This window comes from Perissodus microlepis, chromosome 18, assembly GCF_051167445.1.
Source record: "Perissodus microlepis isolate ML-2025 ecotype Zambia chromosome 18, ASM5116744v1, whole genome shotgun sequence".
Taxonomy (NCBI): Eukaryota; Metazoa; Chordata; class Actinopteri; order Cichliformes; family Cichlidae; genus Perissodus; species Perissodus microlepis.
This window is the reverse complement of record NC_140478.1, coordinates 20,180,302-20,200,926: the sequence shown is the minus strand read 5'-3', so window position 1 is coordinate 20,200,926 and position 20,625 is coordinate 20,180,302. Positions and strand designations below refer to the sequence as shown.

The following is a 20,625-nucleotide window of genomic DNA, read 5'->3' as shown; positions in this document are numbered from 1 at the left end:
ACTTTGTTCAACTGCAGGACATCCAACCGAATAAATTAAATGTGGAGCTGCACCAATGTTTTTCTACTCCCCTTTGTGCACAGTGTAAAAAGACCGACTGAGAGATGACTAAAGACACAATGCTCACTAAGTAAGGCAAGAAAGAGAGGGAGAACAAATGAGAAAAAGAGGAACCACTAACCCGAACTATCTGGGTGTGCTGGCGCTCCACTGCCAAGTGTAATGCAGTCTGCTGGTTGACATTCTGAATGTCTAAGCTGGCGTTGCCCTGGGTGGTGGGAACAAGAGGGAAGCAAAAAAGCTTAATATACACAAGGGCAACAAACATGTTGTGCACACAGAGATGATAGACAAGTAATGAAATAAGAGAAATAAAAACAGGAAAAAAGAAAATATTTTATATTTAATTCCTTTGCACTTGAACAACTTGAGCAACAACATTTTTATTTGCCGCGACAGAACGTTGTTTCCTTTAGCCCTGCCGACCAACAAAGTATCACCCGGGAAGCTGGTGGGGGGAGAGGGAAAAAAAAAAAAAGGCATCCTACAATAACGCTGCATGTGATTGTCATTTCCAATTGCAAACACCTCAGCTGAGGAGATGTGGAGGGAAGATAAGTATTGTGATCAGGCAGCGTGTGAAATCCCAAAGTAATAAGACTGGCTGACTGGCTGGCTTGCTGGCTGGGAAACTGCAGTGCACCTTGTACTGTGGTGCAGTTTTTGAATAGAAAGCTGAGCCATCACTGCGAACAAGCCCAATGCAGGAACTTGGGGAGGAAAAAGCTGTCCCTGCTGAAAGGTAGCTTGCACTGCGAACACTCATGCACTGGAATGTTGCAGCAATGTTACTGCCTTGCACCATATCCTCATTAACCCAGTTCCTGCTTGATCAGGTGACTTTTGCTGTAAACCCGTGTGCGAGTTAGTCTTCAGGGAGCTAAACCTGCAATCTCGGTGAGGAAAAGAGAAAAAAAAAAAAAAGAGCATGAACTTATGATTGCAGGAGGAGGAGGATATGATGGCCCAGCAGCACTAAAGAATACTCCTGGAGGAACAGCGAAGTGTATGGATTCAATAAAAAAAAGAAAAAAAGAGGCATGTATAGGAGCTTCAACTGGTCTACAGCTTGCAGGCTGCAGGGGAGTGCAGTGAAAGCTGCTTTAATGGTCTGTAGGCAGGTAAAGCTAAGAGTGCAGGTTGCTTCAGTGCTTTGGGATAATTGTGAAATGTAAATTTTTTGTATTATGCTTTACACAGATGACTGTTTAAATGCGTTTTTCATTCACACGTCTCACAAGGGTCTGACAAAACAGAAATCCCCATGCCGTAGACTGCATTTCAGCGGTCTACGGAGGCAGGATAGATTCAAGATTCAAATCTACTTTCTGAAATTTTCATGGAACTACAGCATTGGCGTCAAACACTCCCCAACATCTGCTAGGTAGATACACAGGGAGCATGCTTCTGCTGCTCTTTTAAAGTGATAATGGTGCCTCTGGAGACATGCTGTTATAAAGTATGTATTACAGAAATAGCTGCCAGGTTAAGTGATTAAGCATGCATTCAAATGTTGCTACCTGGTGCACCAAAAGCTCGGCCACCTCCACGTGGTTGTTGAGGGCGGCCAGGTGCAGTGCAGTATAACCGTCGTCCTTCTTCTCGTCTACGATCCAAGGCCTCGGCAGTTTGGATAACAGCACACGCATGGCACTGCACAGAGGAGGAGGAGGAGGAGGAGGAAGACAAGGGAGGGAGAGAAGTCAGTGCTTTGCTAGATTCTGGGCTTTGGTGCATGAGAAGACAAAAAATCCTTCAAAAAGTCAGGACAATCAAGTTATTTTGGTATAAATTTTCTGATGTAATCAAAAACCTATCTATGACTCTCAGTCACTGTGCCGTACACGTCACAGCGACTGTGCGACTTATACACAGCACACTCCAATACACAGCTTTTCTTTTTGCAGCAGGGCATATCCCATTTTCACACATGGCGACAAGAATACTAAATCAACTTAGGGAGGAGTTGCTTTACCAAGCACATTGTTATTTACATCAAGCTTTGAGCAGTGCAAGTGCTGCGTCTTATCTGAGAGTGTCCGTCCCCCCTATAGACTCTTGATTTAAAAAGGGCGGTCACTTTTCCCTTGATGATGCGCAAAAGCGCATATCATTGGAAGGCAACTTGGTAATCAAGATTTAGCTGCATTCACTCAGGTCTCCTCCTGGGGAAGAAACCGACGAGGTGGGAAGGGAGAAACATCTATTGTTTAAACAGAGCTGTTAAACAGAAGTGGTCCCGTGTGTCGACAAGAACCGGTTCAGTGTCACTGAAGGTCATTTAGAGGATGTGTGCCACATAGACATGTGGCTGCAAAGGCAACTGTATGAGAGGAGTCACAGTGTCAGAGTAGGGATGAAAAAAAAGAAAGAAAGAAAAGAAAGGCCGACAGTGTCATTAAAGAAAGACAGAATGGCACATACACATTTCCATTGTTTATTAACTACAAAGGCAGGAGAACATTAAAGTCAGAGAATGGAAATCTACGCTGAAGTCAAAATATGTAGATTTTACTTAAAAAGTTGTAATTAACAGTGTTGTAATTAAATGTCTTAGTGGCCTTCTTCCAATTAAACAAAGCAGGTTTCACAGTATGGCAGTTTTACTTAAATATGTATTTCACCTCATTCATTATCTCTCTGTTCTTGACCCTAACTTCGTTCCTGCTCTAGCCCATGGGCATACAGAAGAGAGAAATACTAAACGCTCAAATGAGACACATTCCCGCTTTTAATGTGCAAACAGTGCATCAACTCACTTTGTTCACATACAAAGCAATATAAAACAACATTTAGAAAAGCACATCCCTGAACTCTTCTTGTATCTTCTCTGTAGATAGGTACACAGTGTACCTTCAGTCACCATTAAGGCAGCAGCAGCAGTGCTGGGGGGAACACTTCTGACCTTGTTTAACCCTGAATACGCATGCAGGGCATATCTTTAAAATGCGACAAAAAAGAAACTGCCAGTTCGGCTCTGGCTCTTTGATACAACTGACCAGCGTGCACTGGAGTGCTTAAGATAAGCAGGATCTCAAACAGTAAAATGAGGCAGTGGGTTTGGGCACAGGGCAGGAAAGGCCACGGTCGACTCTGGTCAGTGAAAATGCTCAACTGTTCGAAATAAAACGATAATCTAGCAAGCTTTTGGTCTAAATGGGAACAGGATGGCTGGCTCTCTGCGGGTGTTTTTTTGCTAAACCTATAACTCGCCTCCCTCCCACTGGAATAATGAAAGAGAGCATCATCAGCACACCCTCTTGAGGAAAGCAGAGAGGCACGGGGCAGGCAGTCAGCACCTCTGTACGGACAGAGATTCAGGGCTGGCGTACTGCTGCAGTGATGAACAACGCAGCACACTGATCCCAGTCTCTCTTGCTCTTTTGCTCACTCTCTCTCTCTCTCCCTCTCATTGCACAGACCCTCACACACACACACACACACACACACACACACACACACACACACACACACCTGCATTGCTTGCAGCCATCTTCAACCACTTAATGCAGAGGAGCACTGCTTAAATGTGATAGCAACCGCACCCATTCTGCCTAATCTCACATTCATAACGTGTCCCCTTTGTTACAAAGACGTATTTGCTTACATACTGTAGATTTTACATCTCATAGGGGACTTCTGAGGAATTTCATCCGTGGCCCACCTGCTGGGTAGGAGTTGAGGCTTAAACCAGCAAATCATTCAAGAAAAGATTTTGCCACATAAGGTTATCGCCTGAAGCTGCAACGCAAAACTTGTTCCCAGTGGTTCAAAACAACACTCGTTTAGCCTTGGTGAAGAATCAGCTACATAAGGACACGCTGCATTTTTTTAAACCACAAGTTCCCACCAGAATCAAGGGCAAAACTGTCCCACATGAAGCCCCCGTTCTTACCAATTTTCTCACTCCTACTGGCAGAACATTCGCACATCTGGATTGGCTGGAAATATCCACCATCTATGGAAAAACCAGCCAATGAACGCACACCGGCTTTAATACAAGGGCACAGTGGCGCCTTCTAGCGTCCGAATCAGGCGCTTGAGCGCTGGGGCAGGTGTTCGCTGGCGTAAGGAGCCCCTCCAAAATAAGTCTAGATTGACAGGCTCCCCTGCCACGCTGGGTGAAATGGGCAGACATTAATATTAATGCCCCATACTAGCACTGCTGCAATGCAGTTAAGCTATTTGCTGTAAAAGCAGAAAAAAGACTGAATTAAGAACTGAGAAATAAATTTAAGTTGTGTTTTTATCTCTGGGGTGAGTGGTGTTAGCTGCGACTGAGGGGAGTATAGGAGAAACTGCGTGTTAGCTGATGAGGTCGGACGTTGAGAGGAAGAAAAGAGGAGAAAAGAGTGATTCTGACCAGCCCAGGCTGCAGAGGTTTTACTGAGCAGAAGAATGACTTGACCTGGGAGCTAACATTCACATAATTGAGATAACTGATGACTGAACCTTATAAAATAATGCTAGGGTGAATATGGTATAGGGTATGCTAGCATATAGGGGATAAGGGGGTACGTCATGAAACTGGGTCACCCTGTGAGAGATCTCAAAGAGCCCCTCAGGAACGCCACACTGGGTCTTGTTGTCTTTGGCTGCTATTTGTCATTGACTGTGACTCTGATGCCCTCAGCTTTGTGTGTGTTGGCATTTGTCATTGCATGTAAGACAGTGTGTGTGCTCGCAATTGCTGGTGTGAGTGTGAGGGTCGACAGGGCCCTTCTGCTGCCCTCGCCTGGCTGACAGCCATCTGTGTGGTGGTCAGTCGCCGTTATTACAACAGGAAGTGAGAGTCAGGGGACAATAACGTGGGTAGGACAGGGCAGAACAGGAACAGTCAACATCCAGTCTAAGATTAATGGCTGCGCACAAACATATGGTTACTCTGATGTGGGAGACGTGTTTGGCATACCGTCACCCGTTAAATAAGGCTTCGAGCCCAAGAAAAAGATCCCAATTCTGCATCGGAAATGAGTCATCAAAAGGTGCCACCTGCTTCAAGAAAATAAAATTGCTTTATGCAGCCATTAATGAAAATGATCAGTCTCGCAAATCTTACAGTGTTTATATGGTTGAAACGTACAGATCCAAAGAATATGGCTGCAAAAACCCAGTACCTTCACCAAAGCTTCTGTATCAAAGGTAATTCTTGGCCTTGAAATAAAATCCCAGCAAAAACTCTTCTTCTGCAAAGCTTCCAACAGTTTCAGGGACACAAATAGATCTGTTTTTATCCATATCAGGTAAAGGAAATTTAATGGATTGTATGACAACGGAGCAAACTGCACCTGCCAATCAAGACCATGTAATACAGCTGTAAATCGTTTGGAAAAAGCTGATAAGCAAACCTTTGGCTCAATGTATTTTGTCAAAAAAAAAAAAATGTTATTTGCCCAGCCTTTTTTAAACCGCCTCAACAGAGCTGAACTGGTAGCATTCCTTTCTACCTTACAGTAGGATTCTTTCCCCCTCCCAGGTCCTTCTTGGAATAGCCTTTCCAGAAGAGGCAAGTTCAGACGATACATGAGGTGTCAGCTCATTGAGGACTGGATCAATATATTCAGGTCCTTTGAAATAGTGGACCCACTACCTGACAAATCATTCACAGCTGCAGCACACTACCGCTGAAATGGAAAACCCACTTCTCCCCTTCCCACTCCGAGCAGGGAGGTGCTCTTCATCATGTGTGAGGCTCGATCCCCCCAACTCACCAGCAGCTGGTAGGGGGAAGAGTCATAAAACCGCTTCAGTGATGTTAAAACATGCTTACTGAAGGAGACTGCTTGACTGGTATGCTGCATGCTTCTAATGCCTTGTGTGTGTGCACATATGTGCGCAACTTCAATTACAGTAATTCAAGTAGCTGATATTCTTAATGCAAATATAACCCTCAGAGTTCATCGCGGGCACTGCCACACCCCTAGATGCAATTAGTTACAAGTTCACTTTGTCATGGCCATCCCACAGGTATGTGCCATCCTGCTGTGGACAGAGTAAATAAACACAAGTAGCGTCCAGACCAGCAGTGCAGCAGAGAGCTGGGGACAAGAACCTAACTGGCTCCGCTCGATAAAAAAAGCTTTCATTACCATGCCGTGAAGAGAATAATTTTCCCCACAATGTGACCTTCCCCTGCCTGCCTCTACCTGAGGCCCCTGAGTGAGCATGCTTTTATTACGGACTATTTGCATAAACCAGGAAGGAAAGGGGTGCATTTCTCTGATGTTTTGATTATCGCTATAGTATTGCCGCTGCCTTGAAGGTTGTCCAGGAGACAAGAGATGCATTTTGAAACATCTCCAATTCAGTTTTCTGTCCATTTGGGCAGTAGGTGTGGTCTATAAAGGCTTAGCTTTAATTAGCCGTAAATCACCTGGTGATACGGAGTGCCCTGATTCATGGCAAGTCATGAAAAAGGGAAAAAAAAGGGACAGCAAGACAGTCAGAGAAGCCCAATGGCGCGTTAATATCCCATTGGTTCGAGATGACCCAATTATTTTCCCATGCTCCTCTTCCTTTGCACTTCATTCTCCTCAGCACCTTGAAAAAGCCTCATTTTCATTGCTGCACAAGCCATAATAGTCATAATACACATCCTTTTACTTAACAAAGGAAGAATGACATAAAAGAAGGAGCAAGGACATGCAGATTATATTAGACTAAAGAGACATCTAAATCATACTTACACTTACCAGAGAATGGCTCAATAACATCATTACTTATAAAACATCTATATAATTATTGAACACCACTTTTCCCCCTTATAGGCTTGGATAGACCGAGACTAGTGCAAGTATTTTGACAGCAGAGAGAAAAAAATGTATATTAACCCACTGATTAAAGGTTTAAAAAAAGATTAATTAATTCCACTTAATGTGAAAAAAATGACACAAATGTAAATGTTACTAAAACCATGCGTTAGTAAAACAAAGAAATAAATTGGAATATTCTGGAAAACAACTTGGAGCCATAATTTGTCCAAAATATGAAGGAAAAATGTGATCTTGGTAAGCATGACTTCCTGTGATAGCCCTCAATGGAAGCAAATTATATCATTTAAATGAATAAAGCATATAAGGGAAGTGCAATGAGAATTAGACCATGATTTTATTATGGATTGTTAATGAATACTAAAAATTCAACCGCATCTATAAAGGGAAGCTGGGAAAAAGAACTCAATATTGAAATATAAAAGAGTGACTGGCAAATCATATGGAAGAACCTCCAACCCACTAATTTTTGGACGTGGAGGGAATTTTGCAGAAATAATGTAATTATATGTTTACTTTAATCCTGCCTGTGATAAAGCAAAAACCCTCAAGTAAAAAGTGTGCTGGAGAGAGAATGCATCCATAAATGTTAGCACTTGGAGAAACATCAGAATAGCTAAAACAAATCGCACAGTATGCATAATGGTAAAAAAAAAAAAAAAAAAAAAAAAACAAGAATTAAATATGTTTCTCTAACTTTTCTGTGCCTTATGTAATTTTACAAATAGCCCCATTCTGCAAAGGGATAAATGACTGGTGAAAATATTAGAAGTGGCTTGTTAAAAGTCTATAAAATGGAAATGATGTCAGCCTGACCCTCAAACCTGGGTCTGTAGAAAAAGTCACAAGTAGGGTGCAATATGGTGAAGGACTCGACGATGAGGATTCAATAACCAAACCCTTTGACATGTCATTGGATCTATAATTCTGTTTAAAACAGAAGCTACTTTCAGCTGCTCCCTTATTCACAAGGGGTCGCCACACCAGGAAGCACCACATGTTTAATTTGGCAGAATTTTGCCCTTCTTTGAGCAACCCCAGAGGGATTTGTGTCTTCTCCTGAGATTGAACCAGGGATCTTTCAGTTTTTAAGCGAATGTATAAACCATTACATTTTGAATCCTAAAACAGATTTGGGAATGATAATACCATTGCACTGCACCAGAAGAATCTTATACCATCTATGAAAAGCATGGTGTTAGTATCATGTTTTTGGGCCTGTTTATACTACATGTAGGATAGGATGGTGCATCATCCTCAATATTTTCCACAGTAAATAGTCTAATATACTCTAATATTTTTATTTCATTTGGTTTACTGGCTTCTCTACTTTTAGTAAAGTGATTGTATTTTTTTTAAAGGATTTAGTGAGTATGGAAATCCAGGATGGTACATATGTTTTAAACAAGTATAACAGTCAATGCTGATATTTGGACAATATATTGGTGCATCGCTAACATAGTTGGTTATATTGACATAGAAGTATAATAAACCTTGAAAGCAACAACTTTCTCTTGCTTGTGTTAGGCCTCAATCACACAGGCTTGCAGATTGATTGGAGCCCCATCTGGGATCTGGTCAGTGGTTGCCAAGGGCCCTTCCCTTTCTGTGTCATGCCACCACATCACTGCCGTTTGAATGCTTCTCAAATGTTTAGGCTAAAGCTCTTTCACTCAGCAACATCTACACTGCACAATCTGTGAGGCCAGTGTTTCATTCCCGATTAACAATTATTTTGCTGTGACTGAGATACTGGTCATGCTTTAATCATAAAGCTTATTTCACACTTATTTTAGAACCAAAACTAGACATACTCCTGCTTGGTAAAATTAACTACAAGCCTTTCCAGATACACGCTCAAAGCAGTAAATAGAAACGAGTGACTGGCTGTGAGTTCTGCAGAGCGGTGGAGAATTCGGCCACTCTGCAAGTCCTTCGATCGACAGCCACTCATCAGCCGGCCACTGTCACTGTATGGGAGGACAGTCTGAGAGGCCCCTATGATCTACAGGCTCAGGGAAAATCTAGCACCTTAAATCACTCCTGACTCCCGACCCCACCTCCCACCTTTTTATGCCTACAACCATGTCACAAATACATAAGCCCCACATTTCCCCTGAAACACTCATTTCTCTATGGTTTAAGCTGTATTAGTGGAAACCTGACAGCATCCCCCCTTAAGCATGATGGCAAAATGATGACAACGCACCATCAATTTTTCTACCACAGTAATTGGCAGAGCAGATCCAAAGTGACACAAACAAACTGCAGTGCTGCAGCAGATGAGTCTGACTTCTTCGGCATTTTTACTTATAGGCACATAAGCAGAAGACGACGCTGTGGCTGAAGGAGGAGTTTGGTAATTACAATCTATTGTTTGCAGTGGAAAATAATGGGGATCAAAGGACATTGTATCAGCTACTGCCTTCCCTAAGCACTGAGACAACAGGCCATATGTTCCACAGCAGCACAGAAAATGTCTAACAGCCAACTTGTTAATGGAGGGGAAATAGAGCTTATATCAATGTACTGTACATTACACACATACAGCACGGAAACGTCAACAGATTCCCCATAGATCCAGACTCATGATTCATTGCACAGATACTGCAATGAAGGTTTTCCACAGCAATTTTCCACATAGGCTACTCTGCCTAATCCCAATAATGTTTTTTTTCCCTCCACAAAATGAAAGCCAATTTTCTTGAGCATGCAAGCATCACGCGAGTATCCACACAGCCACATGCACAAACACACCAGGAGACATAAACTAACAGAACTTCTTATCCTGTCTGACCTGTCGTGCTGCATTTACATGGAGCCATTGACTTCAGTGTCCATACGGGTTACCAAGGTAACATGGCCTGCATTATTCAACAGCTAAGCTTCGTTTTGATCTGAACGCTGACCTGAATGTGTCCCTCAGAGTACATTAAGATTATGAATACCCACAAAAAACAAAACAAAAAGAAAAGAAAATGTATACCTTAACTGGACATAGAAAGCTTAACAGAGACAAAGCACATTTAACCACACATAATAATTACATCTCTCTCAGAGACTGATACTGAGTACTGTCTCAGGGATATGAATTTGAATCCTAAAAAATACTCTTGTGACATTCCCAACCACAATCTAGGATGATGATAATGATATTCACTGTATGATACTAGTAGAATTTTGATAAATGACGAAATGTAAGGAATTCAAAATATTTGGTTATCTGTATAACTCTGGCTCTCTGAAAACCTCACTCAGTTATCTGAGGGCAGGAAGATATTAACATAAATTAACCCAATGCCCTATTCAACAATAAAAAAGGGCAATTAGGAGCTGCATCAAAAATTTTATATCAGTTTACTTTGCTGATGCTTCACCTCTCTACCAAGTTTTATGAAATTTGACTTAAAAGTAAGTTTTTGTGTAAAAAAACAAAAAAACAAAACGCAGCGATATATATGTATAAAGTAGAACTGACTGAAGAAATACCTGACAGCAAGTAACTAGCTGCATAAAATGTTACATACCAGCAAATTTTCTTCAGTTTTGTGTGGCGTGAAACTGTATTTAGCAATATTGAACTGTTACAGCAATGTTTTACATGCGTTCGCTAAACTACGAAACAAGCAGCAAAGCTCAATGTTTCCTAAAAACACAAACCAATGTGAAATCACTGGTGTTAAAGTGTCACCTAATGCACAAATAAATTCTAAAACTTATTCCAATACATCAAATAAATAGATAAACTACACTAGTTTTTTAAGTGGTGGAGACAATATTAAAGATGTCTGACAGCTGCGCTGTGAAAGTATATCACCTTGCTCTGTCATATTTATTACCTGCATTGCTGAGGCACTTAAAGTGCCACAAATAAATCCTGCTCTTTCTAGGTTTGGCAAGTGGGCAAAAAGGGAAAAAAATGCCATCAGTTAGTACAATGGCTTCACAATGCAAGCATTTCTCTTTGCATGCTATAGTCACTTTCCCAAAAGCTCTTTATGTCCTTGAGTCCCTTCCGTATGGGCTGTACCTCTCCCTCACTCCTTCCCTCCCTCCATCCCTCATTTCTTCTCTTCCCCCTCTATCCATCCATCCATGCCTCCCTCCCTCCGCTACCCCCAACCCTCCCTCTCCCGGCATGTGCTATAGCAACATAGCAGCCAGGACTCAATGTTTCAGCATGCCACAGGACAGACAGAGCATTACAGCATGGCTGAGCTTATCTATTGGCTCAGAGCCACTGTTGGCCCAACCCTAGGAGGAAGTGTGGGCGTTCTGATTGGTCATAGGGGGATTGGGGCTTGTATCAGTGTGTCCTCTGGCTGATCTGTTGGAGTGGTCCCAGCTCATAGAGAGGTGGACAATTGAGGGACTTTTCAAGTAACTCACAGTGCATGCTGCAGCAAAGTGGTACCCAGGCTCGCTGCATGAACCAGTCATTGCACTACATCTTTGATGGTTTCTCACTCCAGTGACTTAACTATTGAATAGGATACAGCGACACAATGCAGAGCCTAAATGAACAACCAGGGGAATAAAATAAAACAAAGGCCTAAATAATTACAAAATACAGGAGCAGCAGCTTAAATCAAGGTGCACAGTGTGCATGGTGTGGATTTCTAGGTTTATGTTGAAATATCGCAGTGTTGATTTATCTTTTAATGAACTGTAGCTGCCCACCTGGAAATAGGTTCATTTCCACCAACATCCCACAAGCAGGAATGATCTAATATTACTGTGTACATTGGATTGAACATGGCAAACGGCAGATAAAACTGAAAAGACTAACAGATGCGTCACTGTGTCTGAGGAAGATCACTAATTTTGACTAAATTATATGACGTTCATGACAGTCTGCAAAGTTTGTGACAAAGTTTTCACACTGTTCTCAAACGCTAAATCATCTTTGTGTCTATAGAAGCTCTCTTGAGTCAGGATAAAAACAATCTTTAAAATCAGAAAGTCAAATTGTTGTTAGGTTAGGGCAAGCACAACAATAAAACCTATGCAGAGTGCATGGGTTGTTTGCATCCTTCCTTCTATAAAAAAAAAAGAAAAGAAGAAGATCATAAGCTATAAATTGAGGATGAGAAAATGGCCGTGGATCACAGGCATTTGTGCGACGGTATCTGTGGAGTTTGTGAGTCACTTATTGGTAAAAAAAAAATGTGGCACCAGTAAGCCACGGTAAAAGATCAGAGCGGCAGAGGAACTTCCCCTGCAGTGAGGCTGAAGGGAACAATGGGCTACTGGATCAGAGAAGCTGACTGCCACTGGCTTCCCCCTCCAGCACCCAGGTAGGTTGGCCCTATTCATAAATCACTTTTATTCCTCCAAGCGCTCAACAGCCTCACCTCTTCAAATGATGCACTGTGTAAAGGGAAAAGGAGGCAGGCGGGTGTGGGGGGACAGGATACAAAAGCGGGGAGCTGTGGGAGATGGGAGAAGAGAGGTGCTGATGGTGAAGTACGTCGAAATTAAGATGGTTAAAATCGTAAACAGCTTTACTCTGTTTAACCGCTTTCTCTAAACTAAATCAGTATTTTTATCCACCTGAAAACTGAGCTTTCACAAAGACATCCCCAGAGGGTGTAAATCTGAAAAGGGCCAGTGCAGTGTAACAGTGTGGATACGCTAAACAGAACTTTCACATAGTAATGACTTAAAATAAGTCCAGTAACGATCAGGGGATGAGTGCCAGAGTGGACTGATGAAGAAAGTCTTGAATCTCCTCCAAAATGTTCTCTCAGGTTATTTCCCAGCCAAATTTTTTCCAAATTTCAAAAGATACCGTCAATGTTTTCTGTTATGATGCCGCTGCCTGTCCTATGGTCGTTGTAGCGTGACCTTTTTTGGGGGGCAATAGTACCAAATGAGAATAATAAACGCAGGACAATTAGAGAATTAGGGTAGAGGTGAGGGAGAGGGAGGATTTACAGGACAAGTGAAGCCAAAGCCAACTTTGTATAAAATTGGCAAAGCTTTTTTGCATACCTGAGAAAGAGACGAATGGACAACCCAAAAACGTAATTCCTCTGGATACGGCTGTCGCTGTCACTTTCACGGAGGTTTATGCCTCCGTGAAAACACTAATGTGGATGCAAATCATCCTGTATTTGGACAGCTTAATATAGACATAACCACAGGGAAGGCCCAGGCTCATGGAAAATGAGCATGAAGATGTACTTAAAAAGCACAAACTGAACTTATTAAAAGCACCTTTAATCCCTATATGATGTTCTCTGGTGGGAAGGTACACAGAAAGGTGAAATTAAGATATACTGAAAGACTGAACAAAAACTTCCAGGCCAGCTTGAAGCTCAGCGAAAAAACAGATGTTACACCATCAAAACAAACCAGAATTCCCAGTGCAAAACTTCCCAATCCCAGAGGAAACCTGCCTCTCACTTAGGTAAACTGATAAATGAGCTCTCGTAGGGACTGACCATCATAAGAACAAACCTAAAATACATAACGCTTATTAAGAGACATTTATTCCACAACCATGTGAAAAAGACTCGTCCTACTGCAAAAGGCTATTTTTCTTGTAAGTAATGGTCACAGATGCTTGCAGTAAATTTTGGAATACACTGCTGAATATAAAGTTTTACATACAAAACCTACAATTGTACACACAGCAGTTTTGCAAGCATGTCTGTAGTCAGTGCAATCAATGCTGCTGCATTGATTGCAGCAGCATGGGGGGGGGGGGTACAGGGAACATCCATCCATCCACAATTTTCTTCTGCTTATCCAATTCAGGGTCATAAAGTACTGGTGCCTATCCCAGCTGTCATGGGGCAAAAGGCAGGATATACCCTGGACAGGTTGCCAGTATGTTACAGGGCTGAGAAATAAATACACAAATTCAAAATGACAACAGGTCACTGCAACCTCTTCAGGAAAATAACTGATTCCCTCTAGTGATGCTAATATTGAATTTAAAAGAAAAATGTTTGCCTGACAGTCGTCAAAGACGATTAAAAGAATGGGACATTGATTATTTTGTTTTTGCATTGCATCTCACCTAACAAGCAAGAATGTAGAATAATGCCAACATAAAAGTCCAGTCAAAAATTCTCAACCCTTTGAAATCTGAACTATAATAAAATTGCCAGAAAATTGAAAATGGAGTGTTTATTGAACTGACAATTAAAATAAATAAATAAGAATTTGCATATATGAGTTTTAATTTGTATCATATTTGCAACACGCAGACTTTTTTTTGTTTTTGCAATTTATTGCTTGAAAATATATTTTACTATTTATTTAGAGTTTTCTTTTGGGAGGGTAGGGCATATCACACTGATGATGCAGAAGTCTCAAAAACTGGCAAATACTCATGTATTAAATGTGACAGACTAGGAATTAACGAGTTAACTGCAGGTCTTACTTTGCCAGTTGTGCTAAATCATCATCCCACCATGGCCCTCAACTATCCCTTAGTTATGCTGCTACAGGCTCAGGCAGCTGGGGGCCTTTTCATACTTTTCCATGCTCGCCTATTTTCTCTTCTCTTTCTCTTCACCCTCAAGTGGTCTCTGCAGATGGCTTAGCCCGGTTCTGTCAAATATCTCTTCCTATTAAAAGCAAGTTCTTCGTTCCCACAAACGCCAAGTACTTGCTCATAGAGGACCAATTGATTACTGAGGTTCTCTCTAATATTTTAGGTTCTTTACTTCATAGTTTAAAGGATTTTCCGATGACTGCTGTAGTGAACTGAAGTGAACTGAGGCTTTCATGAGGCCTTGTGTTTTTACCAGTACTGCGCTATAACGATATACTTGACCTAACATTGTTGTTGTACTTTAATATCACTTTTTTTAAAAGGAAGAAAAAAAATATAAAATATAAAAAATATAAAGTTCACACCTTTATTTTTGTACTATTTAAAAAGATTAATTTATAGAAGAAACAGAAAAACATTAAAATATTTTACTTATTCTTTGTGCAAATGTCTTATCAGATGTAATCAAATGTTGCATTTGTTTAACACATGTGCTGAATATTTTTTGTAGTATTTTACAAGTTTTTTTTTAAAGTGGAGATATGTCCTAACCGGTAATCATGAAGAGAACAAGCGCACCCACCCCTTCATCCAGTGAAACAAAGCACATCCATTAGTAGACCCTTTTCTTATTGATCGATTAACTGCTCAGCTAAACATTCAGCCCTGTGCTATTCATCATGGAGGGAAGATATAAGCCATGCCGCAGAGTTTCGGGGCAGGAGGGATGTCGGGATGTAATTGAGATTAAACTGGTGGGTTGGGTAGCTGGAACAGGCAGAGAGGAGACCCAAAGGGGGGGGATACACATAACACACAAGGGCATCCTCAGCGGAGTTTGTTAGAAGCCACAAAAACCTTAACCAACTTAGGGGAGAGAATAAAAACACAAGCCCAGACGTGCATGAACGGTAAGTGCATTAACTGTGTGTAAATTTAAACAGAGTACATAAAAAGGCTGAAATGACCATTTATTCAATTTGAAGTGGTTTGCAAACAGAGAGACTGTGGGACAGTCATTTATCTAGCTGCAATTCCCAGCCTTGATTGGCCGTGTATGGTCAAGTTCTGAGCTTGAAATCCATTTTAGCCAGCAAAATGGTCATTTCTTTTCATTGAAAAGCTATCATTTGCAGTGCCAATACATTACTTACACTACACACTTAAATCTATGCAGAATTATCTCCACAATGAAAAGGGTCTGAGATGTAACTAAGGGACTGAGCTTCTTAAAAACCTTATCAAATAAAGGACTAGCAAACTGCGTGAAATTTTTCCACCTCATGAGAAGACAATGAAATGCAAAAACATTAGCTTTCTTAACATTCGGTTTTTTGCTGTTAAAATGCAGGTGAGGAGAGTAATAGGACTCGTGGAGGTACCAGTGGGAGGCTAGAATCTGGAAGTTTAAAACAGAGAAGAACAGAGAGTAAAAAGAGCGAGGGCACTGAGGACGGTGCTTTCGTACAGTATAGATGTGCACCATGATGAGACCAACTAATTAAATAGATTCTTCTGTGGTCGCGCCTCGGGAAAGCTTGAAAAAGACACTTGAAAATTAATGAGAGCTCAAAAAAAAAAAAGAAAGAAAGAAAGAAAGAAAGCAGCACAAACTTTTCAGAGCCTCAGAGGTAAGGGTTCCACTTGTCTTCCTGCACTGCCAGGAATGTTACATATAAATATATAAATAGACAAACAACGATATTTCCTGTTGTCTAATCTCTGCGCTACACAGTCAGCCTTACTCCTCCGAATTTTGCAGTTATTCTAAGTATAGCGGTGAGAAGACAGAAGCTCAACCATAGTCAGCTTGCTCTACATCTATTTAAAAAAAGGAAGAAAAAAATGATAAAGAGTGTGGGTGGGTCAAAAGGACACAGGGAAGTGAGGGGGTGGTATCAGAGGAGGCGGTGGTGGTAAGGATGTAAAGCAAGGGAAGGGGAAGGTTTCAAGAATACAAAAGTGGAAGCACGGGAGACCACTTTATTTGGAGCTACTAAAAATAGCGCAGCAAATGGTAGCAGGGGCTAGCTGGACTAACGCGCCTCTCTCTCCCTTCAGGCCCGTGGAATCGATAGGCTGGGAGCTGGAGGGGAGGCTTCCCGGAGCCTGCAGCCAACAGTTGCTGAGGGGGGGATATGGAGAGAGTGGAGAGGAGAGAAGAGTGGAGTGGAGTGGAGCGGGAACTATTTTTTGCACTGCTTGACTAAATATGGTCAGGGAGGTGGTGAGACAAGACACAGGAGCAGCCCGGCAAAACGGGGCCAAGACATGTTTCGAATGCTTCTCTTCCCACAAAGTGCTAACCGTTTAGCGTAGCCCTCCACGACGTGGAGCCACTGGTCAGTTGGCCCCTTGCCCCCAACTTGCTGCCAGTGTGTTCTTCCTCCTAACTGCAGCAGCATCTCAATTTGATCCACTCGCCACACAAAGGTGACCCTTGCAATGCACTGGAATGTATACGCTGTGATATTGCAACATCCTCCACCTCTCGTCTCCGACAATGCTAATCGAACTTGCATGGATCACAAGCAACTATTAAAAGTACAGCTGTCTTCTACCGCAGAGACACAGCCTGCTGCTCTTCTTCTTCTTTCAATTTTTTATTTATTTTTGTAAATACCTCCATCCCATTTCCGCTTTCAAACATTCAGCAAACTCCTCTCATCTAACCTGCTGTGTGTAAAGTTCCACTGAATAATAAAAGCGCATTTTAGGAGCAGAATAAAGCTCTGGGGCTGCGCTTGTGTCGATGGAATAAGAAAAAGGCAGGGTGGGAGTATGGTTGGTACACTTTCTGCCTCATCCACCGATCAGGGCATCCTCCCAGCTCTTCCCCCTCAGAATGCACATGATGGAGAGAAGAGTGCTGCAGTTTTTTTTTTTCACTCCACCCCTCCTTTTCTCCCTCTTCTCCCCTTTTTTTTCTTCCTCTCAAATAGCATCTCTTCATGTCAGCTCTACGTCTTCCTCCTCTAAAGGTATGACTTGTGTTTGTGTGGGAATGTGCGTGCATGTGTGTATGCCCGCTGCTCCCCCCTCCCTGACTCTGGCACTCAACCCGCCCCGCCAACACCCCTCCTCCTCCCCCCAATCATAGAAGCTGATTCAGCGAGTCAGGCGTGCACCCGGCACACACGATGGCTGCAGCAGCTGGAGCGCTCTCTAGGTCATTATGGCTCTCTTCACTACGGGAAGAAGGAAGAGAGGAAAGGGGAAGAGAGGAGGAGCGGCTCAGATAAGAAACTGATCTGACAGGTAATATATGCTCTTCCATCGCTTTTGGACGGAGTTTACCCCTGACGGGCCTTGATGTCTCCCCCCGTCCTGTCTCTCTTTGCGCTCTCTTCTTCGGATGCAATCAGTTATTAACCGCATGGTTTGCCTGTGAGACGCGTAGTCGAAAGGGGGAGAGGACTGTGCTGTTCTGCAGCAGCAGCAGCAGCAGCAGCAGCAGCAGCAGCACTGGGACAGAACTTAACCAGAGAACACCTTTGGGCTTTTTTCCCTCCCCTTCTCCTTCTCTTGTTCTTCTTGTCATTAGAAAAAGGGAGGAAAAAAATCAAGGCTTTGTAAAAAGAAAAAGTACGGAGAGGAAGAGGATGCAGGAAGAGGTGAAACAGGGCTGGGGAGTTGCTGTGGTCCACATGGATTTTAGCCCTTTTTTTCCTCCCCCCCCACCACACTCTCCACTCTATCTCTCTCATCTTTTTCTTTCTCTCTCCCTCCCTCCCTTCCTTGTCTTGCTCTCTCTCCCTCTCTTGTGTTCCTGGCACTGGCCGGACATGCTGCAGCAGCACAGCTCTTTGGCTCATTAGGCTTCATGGTTGCAGCCCTGCCGCTACCTAATGACGGACTCGTTAACTCAGACCTGCATTGGTGTGGAGACGTTTCCTTATCCACACTTCGCCCTCTGCATCCGACACCTTCCAAGATCCTTTTTTTTGTCTTCATGACTAAAGGATACTAAATTGCTGGGACTTTTGAAGTGTCTTTTGTTGTCTTTTTGGTTCCTGTTTTTGTTTTTTGATGTTTTTTCTTTTTTAATACCAATTGTTAACTAAACAGAGGGCGGGGGTGGTCACTGCCTTTCTTAATTGATAGGAGGTAAGTTTGAGGATGTGTCGCACTCTTTGAGACCAAGGTTGACTGGCTGTGGCGGAAGAGTGGAATTGTGACCAGAGGAATGACGAAGCATCAGAATAATGAACAGCGGGCAGGTCATGAGTTCTGAACAGGAGGAAAAGCGGATTGACAGCACACAGCTGTGAGAAGTGTATTAACACAGATGTGGGAGGAAGGAGGGGGAATGGTGGGAGGGGATATTGGGCAGCAATGGCTGGCTGAGTAGATGTGTGTCACTGGCTGAACCCAGAGCACTTAGGGTAGTAACCCAGTTTCTTCTCTCTCCCCCTCGCTCTCTCTTTTTGAAGCAGATTGGTGTAGGTTAGGTAGGGCATGCAGGGCACACAATACTGCAGTGCTATCGCCAAAACCAGAACAGACACAACAACCACTGGGCTAATTTGCTGGTTCACGTCTCCCCAACCTCCACCGTGCCCTGTGTAGGAAAGAATTTCACTCCCTCTCACTCTCTCTCGGGCAGCTGTGACATTTCCTAAGCAGGACGTCACACCTTTAGGACCAGGCTCATCCACCTGCCCAACCCCATCTTCGTGCTGAGAACAACAGTCACCTCCACTTACACCTACCCTCATTACTATTCTAAACGCTTCAACTGCAAAAACATTGCACCACGTTTCCCATTTATTCAGTTCTCCTTGGCCACCTTAGTCTCCAAATTCACACCTAAGCTGGTCTCCCCTAATCCATTTTTTGTTGCATCCACTGCCTCAGCATTCAGCCTGCCGGCTAGCTTAGTGTGGTTGGAGGCAGTGTCGACTTGTGGAATGTGCTGGTCCGAGGCAAAGATTCATTAGAGACTTGCTGTACAATTCTCACCACCATGCAAATGGTTATTGATCTGGTCCACCCGGCAATAAAACAGCTGGTTCCACTGTAAACACAGACAAGTGAGGTTTGATCAGAGGGAAAGGGGGACGCAAGAACAGTCTATGTGTGGTAAAGGGAATGATTAACAGAGAGAGAGAGAGAGAGCGAGAGAGAGAGAGAGAGAGAGAGAGAGAGAGAGAGAGAGAGAGGGAGGGAGAAAGAGAGGTGGCGATGACGGGGTGTGTGTGTGTGTGTGTGTGCGCGTGTGCTGGGGGGGGGGACCAGGACCAATCCACAAGTGCTGAGTGGGCATTAGCGCCTTCATGTGACCTATGGCCTGCCTCTGTGCCTAAAGCCCAAATCCTGCTCACAATAGCTTCCTGTTCAACTTGGATCACCCTCATTTTCAAACATCAGCAAGCGCTCCAGTTAGCCACTGGGGACGTTGCTGACACCAGAGAGACAAGGGACAGGAGAGAGAGGGGGGACGGTACATATCGGTCCGTGAGAGGTGGTTAAAGGGGGAAAGGACACCAAAAGCGGGGCGGGAGGTGTAATAAGAGAACGAAATGATGGTGTGGAGGAGAGGAAGCGAGGGTCTAGTGGGTGGAGAGAAGTGATATGTTTAGTATGTCAGCGGGACCGCTCAGCTTATAGGTGCACCCCTGCTCCCAGGACACAGCAAATGATCGTCATACGAGAGCGAGCGCACCTTACAACACATTTTTTTCCTTTCCCCCCCCCAAGGAGAAAACTCTTATCTACTCTGCTGCTGCTGCTTTTTTTTTTTTTTTTTTTTTTTAAACCTCCAACCACTTAAAATCTACCTCCTCAACATTTTTCCTGGACAGAGAAAAAGGCCACCTTTTGACTGCCTTAAAAAAAAGAAAGGAAAAAAAAAAGCTGTATTCCTCCCTCTGAGCCTCCTGGTTTCTCCCAGTTGCCTGGAGGACAGCAGGGGTCACTGGGACAGTCGACTATGGTATGGACTCTAAAACTTCTGTTATGTTCAGGGGCGGGGGGACTGGCTGTTCAGCCTTACATGGCAACCAAAAGGAAAGCCTTGAGTGTTGAACTGAATTTACACTCAAAGTCACCTTACAGTGCAGACTACCATACTTGGGAGAGAAAGAACGGTGAGGAAAAATGTTCTGCTCCTAACTTCCTGACCTTGGAAAGAGGTGAGAAAATTTCATATCTAAGATTACCTCCTTGGTGCACATACTTCTTTATGTACCCATATGAACATATGATAGCTATGGAATGTAAAGAAGTATGTATTCTTGGTGAGGTTCGAGCCCTCGTTCTGGAAAACTGATGTGCAGCACTGTCACA

The 20,625-nt window shown here is 43.1% G+C and overlaps 1 protein-coding gene across 6 annotated transcripts in view; it reads right to left on the bottom strand.

Moving 5' to 3' along the window:
- mib1 (MIB E3 ubiquitin protein ligase 1) overlaps positions 1 to 20,625 on the bottom strand; it is a 64,673-nt gene that overhangs the window by 10,931 nt on the left and 33,117 nt on the right. For all 6 annotated transcript variants that reach the window (XM_084913616.1, XM_084913617.1, XM_084913621.1 and 3 more), the window contains exons 13-14: positions 1,581 to 1,713; positions 182 to 268 (exon numbers count right to left, since the gene is read on the bottom strand). In XM_084913616.1, the coding sequence (XP_084769742.1) occupies positions 182 to 268; positions 1,581 to 1,713 (220 nt within the window). The remainder of the gene's footprint in view (positions 1 to 181; positions 269 to 1,580; positions 1,714 to 20,625) is intronic.